Source organism: Brachyhypopomus gauderio, chromosome 6, assembly GCF_052324685.1.
Source record: "Brachyhypopomus gauderio isolate BG-103 chromosome 6, BGAUD_0.2, whole genome shotgun sequence".
NCBI classification, from domain to species: domain Eukaryota; kingdom Metazoa; phylum Chordata; class Actinopteri; order Gymnotiformes; family Hypopomidae; genus Brachyhypopomus; species Brachyhypopomus gauderio.
In genome coordinates, this window is record NC_135216.1 from 7,618,410 (window position 1) to 7,635,756 (window position 17,347).

At 48.8% G+C, this 17,347-nt stretch overlaps 1 protein-coding gene across 1 annotated transcript in view; it reads right to left on the minus strand.

Annotated features, from left to right (window-relative positions):
• LOC143516673 (dynein axonemal heavy chain 5-like) overlaps positions 1 to 17,347 on the minus strand; it is a 97,820-nt gene that overhangs the window by 39,478 nt on the left and 40,995 nt on the right. Inside the window, exons 40-50 of the mRNA XM_077008422.1 lie at positions 11,765 to 11,941; positions 7,753 to 7,957; positions 6,136 to 6,278; positions 5,823 to 5,957; positions 5,295 to 5,417; positions 4,302 to 4,515; positions 3,418 to 3,641; positions 2,815 to 3,013; positions 2,209 to 2,381; positions 1,934 to 2,064; positions 835 to 988 (exon numbers count right to left, since the gene is read on the minus strand). Of these exons, the coding sequence (XP_076864537.1) occupies positions 835 to 988; positions 1,934 to 2,064; positions 2,209 to 2,381; positions 2,815 to 3,013; positions 3,418 to 3,641; positions 4,302 to 4,515; positions 5,295 to 5,417; positions 5,823 to 5,957; positions 6,136 to 6,278; positions 7,753 to 7,957; positions 11,765 to 11,941 (1,878 nt within the window). The remainder of the gene's footprint in view (positions 1 to 834; positions 989 to 1,933; positions 2,065 to 2,208; positions 2,382 to 2,814; positions 3,014 to 3,417; positions 3,642 to 4,301; positions 4,516 to 5,294; positions 5,418 to 5,822; positions 5,958 to 6,135; positions 6,279 to 7,752; positions 7,958 to 11,764; positions 11,942 to 17,347) is intronic.

Below are 17,347 nucleotides of genomic sequence, written 5' to 3' on the forward strand. Positions count from 1 at the left end.
AAATAATACCAAAGAACCTGAAACTGACTAAAACAATAGGTTCACAACTTTGGTCAAACATGAAAAAAATTAACTGCAAGAAACCTTTGAAATGGCTCAAGAATTCTAAATATAATTTAAAATAAATAAGGAGATGAAATAAGAGAAACAGCAATACCTATGCAGCTAGTTTGCTAGCGCAGACATCACGCAGAGCACAAAGCATGTAACGGCCAGAAATATGTCTCTTTAAGGGAGCGAGTTGAGTGCGCATATGGAATATTGTTGTTTTTTAAGCTTTCTGCCGTAGACCGACTCAGACCACTGATCTTTATTTTATCTTTATTTTATTTCTGTAAGTAACGCATTCAATGAGCTTTGGACAACTCACCAGTTCATGTATGAACAGTCATGTAGTGCTGGAGCCCAGGTTTATTTTGGTCAACCAGCAAATAAACGGACTAAGTGTAATACCACCAGCGCGAGTACAAGTCAGTGATTCACCTCTCCTATGTGTGCTTCGTGTTTCACTCGCCTGATACTGTCCAGGTTCACTTCTATCTGGGTCAGAGTGGATATTTAAGATTGAACTAACTCCGAAAAGCGTTACAAGCATAGAAATAGACTGAATAGATCTGTTTTTATGGATCGGTCACATTGTCACCGATACCCGATCTAGAATTTTTTCCAATATCGGGACCGATACAGATATTAATATCGGAATCGGTGCATCCCTAGTATTTATGAGTATAGGTTTACAGGGAGACAGAGTTTGTGTGTGTGTGTGTGTGTGTGCAGGACAGTCCCATAATCTGGGTCATCTGTCTCTGAGCATGTGTAGGACAGGGTCCTGACCTCTCCAGACGACAGGACGTTGTTCATGTACTCCAGGAAGGACTCATCCTTGATCTCGTTGTCTGTGAAGATGAAGGTAATGCCTTTGCCCTGCTGTCCTGCTGTCCTGTACAACCCTTTCAGGTCGTCCATCAGGTTAGATGTGTTGTATGAGCTAGACACAGACACACATGCAAACACACACACACACACACACACACACACACACACACACACACACACACACACACAGAGTGAGAGCAAGAACTGCTCGAAACTCCTGTTTATGGATGAATGCAAGAGCATTGTGTGTTTGTGTGTGTGCGTTTGTGTGTGCATGGCCCTTTTGGACCATGGTGTGAAAAGACGACGTGAATACTTGGAATCGTGAGCAGCCTGTGTTTTGGAGGAACAAGCTGCAAGCCATCTGTTGTCTACAGGGTGTCAAACACACACACACACACACACACACACACACACACACACACACACACACACACACACACACACAAACACAGAAACAAACACACACACTCTCTCTCTCTTTCTCCCTTTGCACCACTGAAACTTCCCTGCCATCACCATAGAGGTCTCTGGGAAAGACCGTTCAACGACTGCCAGCAGATTAATTGTTCCAAACCCAGAAAAACGTTTGCTTCAGAGTCCTTGTTCTGCACCAACCCAATCTAGGCAAGGCAAGGCCCACCAATAGCGTGGTGTCCAGACTTTAATGACTACAGGACTTTCCCACTTCCAATCCAATTCCACTCCTCAGGCTGGCCTGCATTATTAATTGCGCTAGGAGTCTAGGTGCAGAAATGGAAGTGGCCGGCTCGTCACCAGCTACGGTCGGTTCCTCTGCGCCACCTGCAGGAGAGCCAACGATACTGCGCTCTCATGCACCCATACCATCTACGTTAAGTGCAGTCAAACTGACTGACACCCGAGCAAATGTGAGTAAAGCAAACTAGACAGGAAAAAGTCCCAGTTTGATGGGACGATCTTCTTGAATGACAATCATAAGATCATCAAATTCATTTATATATAATTTTAAACAATGTCATGAACAATAGAGTGTGATATTGTGACGGAGGCTGGTGGGAAGAGATAGGTCCCTCACCGCGTCAGAGTGATCTGGAAGGTTTTGTATCCGGCAATGAAAGATGCCAGTCTTGTCAGGCTCTGTTTGCCTGAGCCTCCCAAGCCGACCAGCAGGGCGTTCCCGCGAGGAGTCCGGATTATTCGAGACACCTGCATAGAGCGAGAGTGAGAAAGAAATGCAGAAAAAGAGAGAGAAAGAGAGAAACAGAGAGAGAGAGAGAAACAGAGGGAGATTACCTCCATTACCATGCATGCCATTTCTCATAATACAGGTAAGGCTAAAACTTAGCATACCTTCACCAAGTGGACCATGGCGTCTGTGAAGAAGATCATGTCCATGCCGGCTCCCCGAATGCTCTCGTTATAATGGCCTAGAAACATGTTCAGTCTCTCGCTCAGGCTGGAGAACGAGACAATGGGCTCGTACACTTTGGGCAGGTTAAAGTCGCTGTCTTCTGGCTCCTCCCCTGTCCAGACAGGGGGCACACAGCAGGCGAACGCAGTTGGAATCAATCGTAGGCCTCATTTAGTCTGTCACAATGATCTAGAAAGCGTAAAGCCTTCAAGATTCTAACATAGAAAATTTAACATCTGAGGGTCTGTGATGAGAAAGAAGAGTGTAGTGACACATTTTCACTAGACGTAGAACTTAGACCTTCACTAGACTTAGAACTTCACTAGACTTAGACCTTCACTAGACTTAGAACTTCACTAGACTTAGAATGAAAGCATTATCTTTCAAGCTTCTAGGTAAAAGGTTCACATTTATGATTCTGAATTTCATTAATGACATTTATTCATGACTACTCAATTTTATTGGTTTGTTAAAGAAGGTCTCATTTCCATCATTTATGCTCATATTTCATATTTGAAAGGGCCTGATTGTGACGTGGGATGTACCTGTGGCCTCAGGTGCATCCCTGAGGAAGTCCACAAAGTAGGCGTCCACCCCAGGCTTCACCTCCTCACGGGCCGCCTCACCCAGCTCCTCCTCCACCAGGTCGGCCAGTGTCCGGTCGAACCAGGCCCCATCCTCATGGCTTGTGAAGCGGTCGGCGATCACACGCTTGCACTCGTGCTTCCACAGATGCAGGAGAACCTGCAGGGCAGAGAGGCCAGCCAGTGACTGGGATCAGGGAGCAGATTTTCTCTGGGATATATTTTGCATACCACTGAGATTGTATGGTGTGATCATTGAGACTGAATTCTACTGACAGTTTCTCAATTAATATTTATACTTTGACCTTTCAAAGGGCAGACATGCTGTATTCCATTTACTGTAATTCCGTAAGGCACAACTAATTAATTCTACAGCACAAAAGCACACTTCCTGTATTCTAGGATCCCGGACGAGCCCCCGAGTATTTCTTCAACACGGAGCGCATATAAAGTTCAGGTAAAGCAGGACTGCAACAGCGCCTGTCATTGTAAACGGAATCTGACTATGAAAAGCGTCAGGAGTTGAGACATCGTCCTATAGGTCCTTGCAAAAGCTCCACTTACAGCAGGCGAGTCGACAACCTCGGCGCTGACGTTGAGCATGCCCTGCCAGATACGGGACACGTCACGCAGGTTGAAGATGTAGTGGAAGTTGGCCGGTGTGGGGAGCATCTTGGCCTTGGTGGCCTGCCAGAGGCGGCGGGTGACGGGCACCAGCTGAGCCGCCACGCCCCGCACGTCCTCCGCAAACCCGCGGCGCGAGCAGTAGTGCCCTGCGCCTATCACTCCTGTTTAAAGGAAGAGAGGGAGTGGGGGAGGAAGGAAAGAGAAGAGAGCGGGTAGCGGAGCGGGAGGAGAGGGTGGAGGCGAAACAACGCAGCGAGAAGTAAAAGGGCGAAGGTGGAGGAAGAACAAAAGTAACACATGAAAGAGAGAGGCGTGTTTATGTGAACAAGGAAGGGGACGGAAGTGGAAGAGAGAATGAGAGAGACAGAAAGATTGTAGGAAAGAAAGAGAATGTGGGAGAGACAAAGAGAATATAAGTGAGAGAGCTGGGAGAGAGTTCTTTGTAGGCTTTTTGTTTATTAGTATCCCTCAAAAAATGCTGTCATTTTCTTGGTGTATAGAGCTCTGATTCCTACAGGCTGAAAACATCACAAACAGTTTCCCGGCACAGGGAGCAGGTCTGCACGCGCAGGTATCTAGCCATGATGTGGTTCGTTCCCAGGAGCTTTCACACTTAGCAGGAAAGGAGTTTCAGAGAGGACGAGGAGCAGAAGCAGGGAGGTATATTTCCACACGGATGATAAAGAATTATAAAGAAACGCTAAGCTGAATTTTGCTTGATGTGCTTAATCATGGCTTCCCAGATTCCCTTTCTAAATTCTACTCATTGCCCTCCAAATCCACGTTCAGAGGAAGGAGAAAATGCGAGAGTGCACACTGACCAAAGATCTTGTCTATGGAGGCGTTGGAGGGCAGGGTGCAGTTAAAGATTGAGAAATGTCTCTTCAGCCTTTGGGGAATGTCGTTGCGGCCTCCACCGGGGTGAATCATGGCTGCTAGAAACTGGATGTCCACGATGTTGGTGAACTCGCCCGGCCTCTCCAGGTTGTAGAAGCCCTTCTGTTCCATCAGTTGTCGCACAATCTCGTTTGTGACCTATGTGGGGAGAAAGTGGACGTCGTCATCTTGTTTCCCTGAGTGAAACCAAAACACGTTACGTGTCAGAGCAGCATGTCACGTGTCCTTGACCACAGCCTCTGCAGACATACAGTATAGCTTTGCAGTTTGTGACTTTCCCAGAACCGCCAGTTTCCCAGAGTTTGCAGACAGGATTGGCAAAGGGGTCGATTTCAACGCTAAAGTGTTTAAAACGTTGACATGGAGGCTGGACAAGGCTTTGCACTACCACCTCAGTCATTTCCCTCCTTGTGAGAGAGAAGGAATTAGTTTTTTAGGAAAGTGTTCATTTTTGTAACACTGACAGGATTACGCAAACTACAGTCCGTGTGAACTATTTATGTGGGCTTAATTTCAACATTCTGCACCTTCTAACTTAGAAGCTGCGAGACACCTGATTAAACCGTTGTTTCTACTCTCACACGTCTTATGACACTTTCTATTGTCTATCTGTGTCACACAAATTCAAAATGTGTCAAACTTCTATTTATTTGACAGTTTCCATTTTTTAGATCCTCTGTGACAACTCTGGACGCTTTGGCCGATACTTTGTCTTGGCTTAAAACATCATTATGACGCCTCTCAGAGCCAGATGACCTCTCACCTCTGTTTGGTGTAAACCAGACGGTTGAGTCAATATCAGAAAGCTGGCTACAGAGAACATCCATCATCCACGTCCAGCAGCAAAAGCAAAGCCTTACTTTAATTACAGACTTGGGTGATATTTATCACCATTATCAACACATGTAAGAGTGTACCTGGTCACCCCACTCATTGATCACGGGCATGTTGATGTCGTCGATAAAGACAGACATCTTCTTCCCTGCAGGGGGACCATAGGTTGCTCCCATACGCTTGTCCACGTAGCTCTCCACGGAGCGCTGAAAACCCATCAAAACATCACACAGGCACTAATAACTAATGGATCCATTTGGTGGCTGGCCACAACTGACTCCTCTCTGAAGGAGACAGAGTCGATAGCAGAGAAGTCGATGGAATGGCAGACTGTCAGAGAAAAGCATTAGCCTCGTTATATCAGTCACAACACCCATGCCAGAAGATCAGTCAATGCTCCGACATGATCAATAACTCACATGGGCCTGCATCTGCCATAGAGAGTTAAATATGTATCGTGTCAGGTGACCTGACTGGTGTTTGTCTACAAATTGTCATTATTTCATTGGAGAAATAATTACAATTACAGTTTCATTATTAGCCAACCATATGAAAATGAATATACAAGGGGAAAACATTAAGAGAAGGGAACAACATTTGCTGGCATTAACCTGGAATATGAGTGGTGTGGTGGCTGATGAAAAGTTGAGGCTTTTCGAAGCGTGGAATTCTGGGTCGTATCTGGCCAGGCAGTTTTTGATGATGACTGTTTTGGCACTGCCCTGTTCCCCTATCAGGAGCACGGCCTGTGACACGCAGGTACAAGGACACAGGTGTCTGGAGAACTCTCAGATCTTGCACATTGTTTGTACTGACATGATCATGAAATGGACAAATTTGTCATGTGACAAATGCTAGTGTTCACAGAAGATTTAAATACAGGCATGGAAATTCTCAGGCATCTTGGTCTCATTTTTGGTTTACCTTGCCCTGCTTGGCGATGGTCTGGATGAGGAAGTCCGTGCGTACGTTGTCCACATTGGGCACCAGTATAGAGCTATACACAGGAGTGTAGTCTGTAGGGTAAATGTACTCCTCCACCCGGGAGCTCCAGTGAACCCACTGACCTGAATGCAATCAACAAGATCCTACATGCAATCAACAAGATCCTACATACAATCAACAAGATCCTACATGCAAACAAGATCCTACATGCAAACAACAAGATCCTACATATAATCAACAAGGTCCTACATGCAATAAACAAGATCGTACACACAAACAACAAGATCCAACATGCAAACAACAAGATCCTACATGCAATCAACAAGATCCTACATGCAATAAACAAGATCCTACACGCAAACAACAAGATCCTACATGCAAACAACAAGATCCTACACGCAATAAACAAGATCCTCAAATCAACAAGATCCTACATGCAAACAAGATCCTACATGCAAACAACAAGATCATATATGCAATCAACAAGATCCTACATATAATCAACAAGATCCTACATGCAATCAACAAGATCCTACACGCAATCAACAAGATCCTACATGCAAACAAGATCCTACATGCAATCAACAAGATCCTACACGTAATCAACAAGCTCCTACACGCAATCAACAAGATCCTACACGCAATCAACAAGATCCTACATACAAACAAGATCCCAGGCTCAAACTAGGAGAAACTTCAGCTTTAATACTGCAAATACTGATTCACAGCACAAGTGCTTTGACCATTTGTACTTCAGCTCATAGTACAGAGTGCTATAAAATTAGCAGGTCCATAAAACCAAAGAACCAAGAAACCAGGAAGCTATGAGTTAACTGACCCAAAGCGAGAAGAAGTCCCCACTGCCAGCACTCCCAGCCCACACTACAATTAACCAATAAGTCCAAAAACAGCCGAGACTGAGGTCTAAACGCCGCTGACCCGCCCACCTCCCGCTGGGCTGCAGAGTGTCATGCTGACACCACAAACCAATTCTCACTGTGGGCTCATGTGAGAAGCACTCCTTTTCTCACGCTCGTCTCTCCTGGGGCTCCCCTCTGCCACCCGCCCATGAGACCAAGAGCATTCAGAGTGGCTTTTACGATCGAACGGGCAGACCGTGGCAGGGGGGCACTAGCAGACAGCAGGTACGGAGAAACCCAGTGTCCGAAGGGAGGGAAGAAAACATGGAGCGAGAGATCCAGGCACAGTTCTGAACACTGACTTAAATTCTGGAGAGAATAGAAGAAAATCTATTACAAACACATATGGTGAAGAGCAGAGAGTGTGAGGAGGCAGTGGGATGATTTCTATGGCCTCTCAGCTAAAACTCAACAGGCACAAGAAAAAAAGATCATCCCTCATGCTGTTTTTTGTGATGAAGTACTCGGCAGAGCATGAAAAGAGAGAGAAAGTAGACACAGACCAAGAAAAAGAAGTAGAAAATAGGAAAGGCAAAGTGAGCAAGAGAGAGGGAGAAGGAGAGAGAGAGAAAAGGACAGAGAGAGAGAAAGATAGAGAACAAGGAAAGGACACCAGAAAGAAAGAGCAAGACAACAGCCCACGAAGCAAATGCGGGCGTGCAGTTGTGGTCCACACCATCGCTGGTGACATGGTAGTCGAACATGGTGTCCTCGCTGTCGGACGGGATGTCTGGCAGGTCCAGATGGATGTTGTCATGGCGACGGAGCCAGCTCTCCATCTTCTTTCGATCGTGGAGCTCCAGCACGGCCCCCACGCTCCACATGAGGGCGAAGACATAAAGGCGCTCCATGTGCTGAGGGGACATCTCTCCAGCTTGCTCCTGTGGACACACCACCCAGCCCCATCAGTCACCAGCACAAACAAGTGTGACTGAATGGCTGCTCAGGCCGGCTGTGGGTTTCAGTGTGGAAACAACCCATTAGAACAATCCTGTTATATTGAGTCAGCCTCGAAAACTCCACATTGAAACATCACATATTTCAAGCAAGAATCATTGAATTTTCTGATAATCTGTATATATTTGAATGCATAAACAAATTTGAAATCAGCCATCAGGCCCCAAGATGGCCGTCAGCCCCAGACCCGATCACAGATTCCTATAGGCAGAGGGATCTCCCATGGAAACGGCTGGGTGAGCCGCCGTACAGCACCAGCTGAACAACATCCCAAGTGCTTCCAAAAAAGCCAGCGAGGAAAGGACAGGCAGATGGCTCCTCCCACCAGGGACTCGTTCGAGCAACTGATGAGGCAAACACTGACCCCTCCCACCAGGCAGTCAGTCATGGCCCGAGTCACCCACTGACAGCAGTTACATTAGAAGATGTAATCATTGTTTTCATCCCCTTATTTCAAACCCCTCCTCCTGCATGAATCTCACAACAGGCACATATGCGCTCGACATGTATGCTTAGTGAGGATGACTATGAGTAATGTTGCATTGGGCAGCCAATCGGACCCTGCAGACCACGGATCTGAACCATCAACATGCAAGCGCTAGCCTGACAAGCTTCGAGACGTTGTCATGCTGTCATGGTTCCAGTGTGCTGTCATACAAAACCTGCTGTCATTTGCATGACTAACCATTTGAAATATGTTGTCATTGCTGTTATCCTTGCCAGCTTGCTTTTAAGACAGTCGTAACATTGACACGTAATCACTATCATGCTTAATATTTACACAGATTTTGTTTCTGTAATCTTGTTACAGGGCTATTGAGTCTGTTGGAAGCTCAAGAACATTCTTGAATACGTAGACTACATCGCGTAAAAAGACAGAAGGCAAAGTGAGTGTGCATTCTCTCGCACAAACAATCCCACATGACGTCCCCTGGTAACACAGTGAAACAGAATTCACAGTGAAGCTACAAATTCCTTTAGCCTTTCATTTAGTCTTATTTGGTGTCATTGTTAAATCATGAGAACCTATGAACTTCATGAAGGCTGAGAAACTGTCCACGTGTCCAAGAAAGACTGGTGTCATAAACCCCAGTATCATAACCACACTATATCAAAACCTGGGAGGACCCCTCCGTGCTGACAGGTGCAATTCTGCCGGGCCTACTCCGGTTCTGACTGAGTGTGGTGGAACGGGGGGGGCGTGACTCGAGTCTTCGAGTGTATCAGGAGTGACCGTGATGCCCTGTGACATGACCTCTAATTTCTAGACAGATAGGGCGATGAATGTCAGCGGTAAAGACACATAGCAGAAAAGGAGATAAAAACAGGAGGTTTAAGCCAATGGGGGAGGCACTGTCCTCTTTAATGCATCTAGAAATCTTAATATATGGTGCCATTTGGTTTGAAGGAATTGTGACGGGCAGGGGTGAGCAACTAAAAGGAAGCGATCACGCCAAGTCTCAGGGGAAAAGGATGGTTTAATAGAAAGTGTGCAAACCAAAACCCGTGCAAAAGATCCAAATTAAGGATATAATGACCAGCGGTCAACTGGTACAAAGACAAGACATATATAGGCAAACAAACGACCCTCAGGTGAGACGGATCACGGGCTCCACCCACCTGAGGGACCTGACATGACGTCACCAAACAACAACAACAACAGCCGCTGTGGACAGAGGCGGCCGGTAGGGGGCCGCCTCACCGTGACAGACCCCCCCACCAAGCCGCACTCCCCTCCACTGGGTGTGTGGCACACAGCGGCTGCACACAAAACACGAAGGGGCAGGAAGGCAGAGACAGGCAGGAACACACCTCCTGCAGTCCGGGAGCTGGAACATAAAACACACAACATTAAACAGCTCACCTCCCCGGGCGGGACCCTGGACCGACCGGGCCGTTAACAACACAAAACCACGCCCCAGTCGGTCACAGGGCCCTCACGCCCTAACCGGCCTTCAGCCGGTGAGCCCCACCGGTGTGAGGACGAGGAGCTACGGCTCCTCTCTCGTCCCTAGTGCATGTGTGTGCATGCAGGCTACCTCTCCAAGGCGTGGCTACTTCACCTCCTGAACCTACCTCCTCCCAGAGCTGACCCCTGCCTTCTGCTAGGGGTCACCCCAGCCTCCTGGGGAGCCAACCCCTCCCGGGGCCTCTCATCGCAAGGTGGACTCCTCCACCCAACCCAGGAGCGCCAGAGACCGAGGCCCAGAGCACCCCCGACGCAGGCTAGGGAGCAGCCCCAAGGGCCTCCTGGTCACCCCGGGCAGGAGGGAGGATCTCCCTCCTCAGCAGGAGCTTTTCAGACCGGAGCCCCATGGTCCCCAAACATCCGGGGGCCCCAGCCCTCTAGGGAGGGGCTCTTCATGACCGGGCTCCGGTCACCCCACAACACAAGGGGGCTCCTGCCAGGTGGAGACCCCCACAAGGTCCAGGAACACTGCCAAGGAGAAGCACCTGCACAGAAAACACACTCACACACACACATATATATACAAACACAAAACACAAACGCGCCTCAGACGCCCTCCGTGCCATACCCCGTGGCACGGGACCACAGCCGTCCCCCCCCCCAAACACACATTTAAGGGGAGGAGCATGCGTGGAATTACGAGCAACAATAACATTTCACAAGCATGCTAGGACACAACGAACACGCAAAGACTAGACAAACAAAATAGTGCTCAGACAGTAAACGAACGGGACAAACACGTGCGCTCTCGACATACACATAATAGTGACGCGCCGCTCAGAGTTGCAGTCGCTCCCCACATTAAACACAAGACACACGGGGAGCGAGGCGACAATGACGAGCGGTGATCGCGTCACACACACGGAACAGGCGAGCACGCACACAGATCCTCCGCTCGTTCACCCGTACACACTCAAGACACCACAAGAGAGTTTTCCCAGGCAGACACCCTGGTCCTCGCCGTGCCACACATAAACAAACGCACGGCGGAACTCTCACAACAAACAACGGACACGAAGAGCCTTCTCAGGGCAGACTGCCCTGCTCCTCGCCGTGCTACACACCTACACACACACACAAAACATAAAAGCATGGCGGAGCTCTTCAAACAAAACACCACGCAGACAAACACTTACCACGAGACATGACCACGAACGAAGGAGAAAGAAAAAGAGACTCGGCGGCTTCCGAAGGGTGGCTGGTCATTCTGTGACGGGCAGGGGTGAGCAACTAAAAGGAAGCGATCACGCCAAGTCTCAGGGAAAAAGGATGGTTTAATAGAAAGTGTGCAAACCAAAACCCGTGCAAAAGATCCAAATTAAGGATATAATGACCAGCGGTCAACTGGTACAAAGACAAGACATATATAGGCAAACAAACGACCCTCAGGTGAGACGGATCACGGGCTCCGCCCACCTGAGGGACGCACATGACGTCACCAAACAACAACAACAACAGCCGCTGTGGACAGAGGCGGCCGGTAGGGGGCCGCCTCACCGTGACAGGAATTATGATTTTGCATGCTTTAACTCTATTTATGTGTGTCCCAGTCGTCTGAAAATCCACAGAAAATACACATAATTTATCTCCAAAAGACCAGGAGCATAACATTTCACTTTGGGTCCCACCTGTGCAAGGATTGAGCATAATCCAGTGCATTTGGGACCAGAACATTAGACAGAACATTTGGGACCAGAACATTCTGTATCGTAGCCGGTTGGAGTGTGTGGGCGACTGGGCGTGTGGGGACGGGATGGTGCACCTTGGGTGGGATCAGCCCCTGTAGCATCTTGGTGGACTGCATGATGATGAAGGCCTCCAACATGGCCATCTTATGGTCCAGGGCCTGGACACTGAAGCGGTAGATCTCAGGGAAAGAGCACGTGAAGAGATCCCGCAGAAGCTCAGCCTCCTGGGTGGAGCGAGTCCTCAGCCAACTCTACACACACACACACACACACACACACACACACACACACACACACACACACACACACACACACACACACACACACACACACACAGATAACTCCGAGTTACCACATTTGTACAACATAGATTCTGAACTGAGTAAACTACATTCTCAGAACAAAACTTTCAACCGCCATAATTCATTTTGTGAGTGAATCATGCCTTTTGCAAAATCTTTTGCAATATTCACCTACTAGGCAGTTTTTTAGACCTGATTCTGCCATTTGCAAAACTCTAACCACATTCTCTCTGTCAAACACATACTGCACCATGGTGCACTTTCATGAAAAATGACACACACAGGAATGAAAGGTTAAATACGACTGACACACTGTTTTCGCTGTTACCTGTTACAGGTGAAAACTGTCCACGTGTCCAAACAGTGACTGAGGTTGAACCCAGTATGTTAACACACTAAACGCACGTGGTATGGCTTAGCAGGGCTGTGACTTTAACAACAGAAGACGGTTTTGTGTCAGAGGTACTGGATGAGGAAGAGGAGGTCAAGGAGGAAGAACAAGAGTTGTCATAGCTAGGGTTGTGACGATAACCGCATTACGGCAACACCGCGGTTATGCAGTGCCTACCGCGGTGTTGCGCTCATTACCGCAGTTTATCTATTTATTTATCTATAAAAGGAATCGTTTCCAATGCGAAAAAACATGGAAAAAACATTTTCATTGTGATTGCTGTGTACACGAGAGGAACAGTCCATTAAATAAATGGGGTTTGGGGGATGGGGGGTGTGCAGGGCTTTTGTGTGCAATTATTGTATTTTCTGGAGTATAAGCCATTACTTTTTCACCCCACGATTTGAACCATGCAGTTTATAATGAGGTGCAGCTTTTCTGTAGATGTTTCTTCACCCATCAGGGGTGGAGCAGAAAGTTAATCAGGTGGTAGGTCAATGTTGTAAATCAAAGAAGAAAGTGCTCATTTTCATTTAGCACATGCGTCCAGCAGGCACGACGGAGAAATTTTTTCAAACCATCATGTGTTGTGCCGAGTTCCGAGTCCCCTCTTTTGCACACGCATAAAGACACTACCGATGATATTCGGGAGTTACGGTGATTATAACTTAGTTCATTGAGCACTCTAGTTTTGTCCTAACTAGATATTTAGACATAATACTGCTGTAATACTGCGAAGTCGTGGTCAGAGGTGAACTTCGGTATAGCCAGTGTGCATTTTATTTAAAATAATTAACACCCTTGAGCCAGTGTGTGTACATAGATAATGCCATTTGCTGTGATGGATAATTAAAGTGTAACGTATTGAACAGGCAGAGAGGGATCCAAATGCGGAAGAACACCGCTTTTATTTAAATGAGACGCTGGTACAAACACAGGCAGGTGAATCACGAGTACTAGGATCAGTAGTAACAGCGTGTTCTTGGCGTGGTCAGGACGGTCCAGGGTCATACCGGGGGAGCAGAAGTCAGGAGGTAGAGGGATTAGGCAGGAGACAAGGTCGGGAACGTAAGCGAGGGTCAGGACACAGGAGAGCAGACAGGATATAGAAAGGCTTGGTACGCGGCATGAGTCGGCAATACTTCGCAACTGAGATGTGCTGGTGAAGTGCTTAAGTAAGGCTGAAGGGGGCGTGGTAATGAGGGGCAGGTGAGGTTGATTAAGAAAGATCAGGTGGCATTCCTGACAGTACCCCCCTGCAAAGGAGCGGCACCTGACGCTCTACGACGTGCCGGGGGGCGACCGCGGCGCCGGGGGGCAGGAAAGTTAGGATGTGTAGCGTGGAAATCCGCGATCATCGTGGGGCAGAGGACATCCCTCGCTGGAATCCAGGCCCGTTCCTCGGGGCCATATCCCTCCCAATCCACCAGATATTGTAGACCACCTCGCCGGCGTCGGGACTCCAAAAGCTCTCGGACGATGTATGCTGGACGACCGTCGATCTCCAGAGGGTCCGGAGGTTTATCATACACAGGGGGCACGGTGAATGGGCTGTAGTGAACCGGTTTCAGGAGAGAGACGTGGAAGACAGGGTTAATACGGTAATGTGACGGCAAAAGAAGCTTGTAGGTAACTGCGTTAACTCTGCTGAGCACTTTAAACGGACCGATGTACCGTGGACTGAGTTTTTTACATCGTTGCTTCAAGTTAAGGTTCCGTGTCGACAGCCATACTCTCTGTCCCGGGTGATAAATCAACGCAGGGAGACGACGACGGTTTGCATTGAGCCGGCGTGTGTGTAGAGCGCGCCGCAAGTGTACATGCGCCAGCTCCCAGGTACGGGCACTGTGTTTAAACCACTCGTCTAGGGCTGGGACATCAGCTGGTGTTTGTCCCACGGGAAAAACGCAGGTTGGTAACCATATACACATTGAAAGGGCGTGAGTTTGGTCGCGGAGTGTACAATAGAATTCCGAGCATACTCTGCCCACGGGAGGTATTTATGCCAGTCGTGTTGGGAAACGCAGTATTGTCGGAGAAACCTCCCTAACTCCTGATTGTAACGCTCAACCTCTCCGTTAGACTGGGGGTGATGGCCTGAAGTCAGACTAACAGTAATGCCAAGGAGTTTGCAGAACTGCTTCCAGACTCGAGACGTAAACTGTGTCCCTCTATCCGAGACGATATCCTCGGGTAAACCATAAATACGGAATACGTAATGGAAGAGGTTAAGAGCTGTATCCATGGCAGTGGGTAATTTGGGGCAAGGAATGAGACGGCACATTTTAGAGAATCGATCTACGATTACCGTAACAACAGTATTACCTCCGGATGTGGGCAAATCTGTCACAAAGTCGACCGCGAGGTGCGTCCATGGCCGGTGAGGAACAGGTAAGGGAAGGAGTTCTCCTGCTGGAAGTGCACGGGGAGTACGGGTCTGAGCACAAACGGAACACGCCAGCACATAATCGCGGATGTCATCCTCCCAGGACGGCCACCAGTAACGCTGAGAGATCAGGTGTCGTGTGCGTGTAATACCTGGGTGGCCAGTGCCCGCCGTATCGTGTGCGAGCTGTAGGATGCGCCCCCGAAGGGATACGGGCACGTATTGTTTCCCCTCCGGACATTCCACCGGGCTGGGTTCTGTGCGTAAAGCCTCGTCTAAGTCCTCTTGTACTTCCCAGCGAATAGCTGCGAGGAAACAGGACTCCGGCAGAATACGTCCAGGTTCATGAGTTGCTTCGTCCTTTTCGTGGATCCGTGACAGGGCATCGGCTTTGATGTTCTTTGACCCGGGTCTGTAAGAGACAGTGAAACGAAACCGGGAGAAAAACAGTGCCCACCTTGCTTGTCGCGGGTTTAGACGTCTGGCTGATTTCAGGTATTCAAGGTTCTTGTGATCAGTATACACAATGAAGGGGTGTTCCGCTCCCTCCAACCAATGACGCCACTGTTCGAGCGCGAGTTTAATCGCCAGGAGTTCCCGGTCTCCCACGTCGTAGTTCATTTCCGCGGGGGTCAGCTTTTTGGAGAAGTAGGCGCAGGGGTATAGTTTCGGCGGGCTTCCCTGCCTCTGAGAGAGAATAGCGCCCACTCCGACCTCGGAGGCGTCGACTTCCACGATGAACTGGAGTTGGGGGTCAGGAAGGTGCAGAATGGGGGCTGACGTGAACGCCTTTTTGAGGAGTGAGAATGCTTGTTCCTCTTCAGCAGCCCAGGTGAATTTCCGATTCCTCCCTCCTTTCAAGAGATTAGTGAGAGGGGTAGCCAACTCACCGAACCCTCGGATGAAACGGCGACAGAAGTTAGCGAACCCCAAGAATCGCTGCAGCTCTTTCGTGGAACGAGGGGTCGGCCAGTTTAAGACAGCTTCTACTTTCTGCGCATCCATGGAGATCTGGCCAGGGGACAGCGTACATCCCAGAAACGTCACCGAGGAGCGATGAAATTCACATTTCTCCGCCTTCACGTAAAGATTATGCTCCCGAAGGCGTTGTAAGACTGCCGAGACGTGTCGGCTATGCTCTGAAGCAGACAGGGAATAAATCAGGATATCGTCTATATAAACGAATACGAAGTCATCGATCAGGTCACGGAAGATGTCATCCATAAACGCTTAGAACACCGCGGGGCTGTTAGTTAGTCCATACGGCATGACTAGATACTCATAGTGCCCTCTGGCGGTAACAAAGGCTGTCTTCCACTCGTCGCCCTCTCGAATACGGATCAAGTTGTAAGCGCTGCGTAAGTCCAGCTTGGTGAATATATTCGCCCCCATCAGACGCTCTTGGGAGGCTGTGATAAAGGGGAGAGGGTAAGCATTCTTCGACAAGGTCGTAAACCCCCATCCTTCTTCTCAATGAAAAAGAAACCAGCAGCAACCGGGGAGGTGGATGGTCGAATAAACCCTTTCTGCAAAGCCTCGGTGATGTAGGACTCCATCGCCTGATCTTCAGGGCGTGACAGAGGGTAACGTTTCGTCTTACGAGGTAAGGGGGCTCCAGGCAGGAGGTCGATTGCGCAATCACAGGGACGATGAGGAGGCAGACGACAGGCACTGTCCTTGTCGAAGACGTCAGCGAATGCGCGATACTGCTCGGGGATGACGTCAGAGAGAGGAGTGTCAGGGCTTTCCACCGAGGAGGACCTGAGTGGTAGGTGCATGCACTTACTAAGACAGTTTTCATTCCAACGTACGAGTTCTCGCTTCTTCCAGGAGATTACAGGGTCGTGCATTGACAGCCACGGAAACCCGAGTATGACGGGATCTCGGGGCGTGGATATGAGGAAGAACTCTCTCATCTCACTATGGAACAGACCTACCCGCAACTCTACGGGGAAGGTACGTAGCGTAATCACGCCCTCTCCTATAGGCTGTCCATTCAGTGAATTCACTCTCACGGGGGGATCTATAGGTACGGTGGGAAGGTGTAGGTGGTAGGCGAGGTCCTGGTCTATGAAATCGCCCGCTGCACCCGAATCAACTAACGCAGACAGGTTAGTATTTATGCCGCCCCAAGATATTTGTACGGGTAAGCTAACTTGACTATACTTCAGTAACAATCGGCATGTTAGTGGGGACCTGCCCAGCTGCACGAACTCGTCTGACATCCGAAGACTCGGAGCACATACATTGGAAGGGGGTGCACCAGACGCAGCGACAGGAGCGTCAGTCTTACTGGAGTGGTAAGTCAACAACAACTTGTCAACGTGAATCGACGCTTGGATAAACTCTGATAAAGTGAGGGCTTCACTACGACAGGCGAGTTCAACCTGGATGTCGTCTCGCAGACCACGGCGGAAAACCGTTTTCAAGGCAGATTCACTCCAACCGCTTCCTGCAGCTAGCGTACGAAACTCCCTAGCATAATCGGCAGCACTGCGTTGTTCTTGTTTGATTTCGTAGAGCCGATCTCCCACATCACGTCCGTCCGCGGGATGATCGAAAACAGCCCGGAACACTG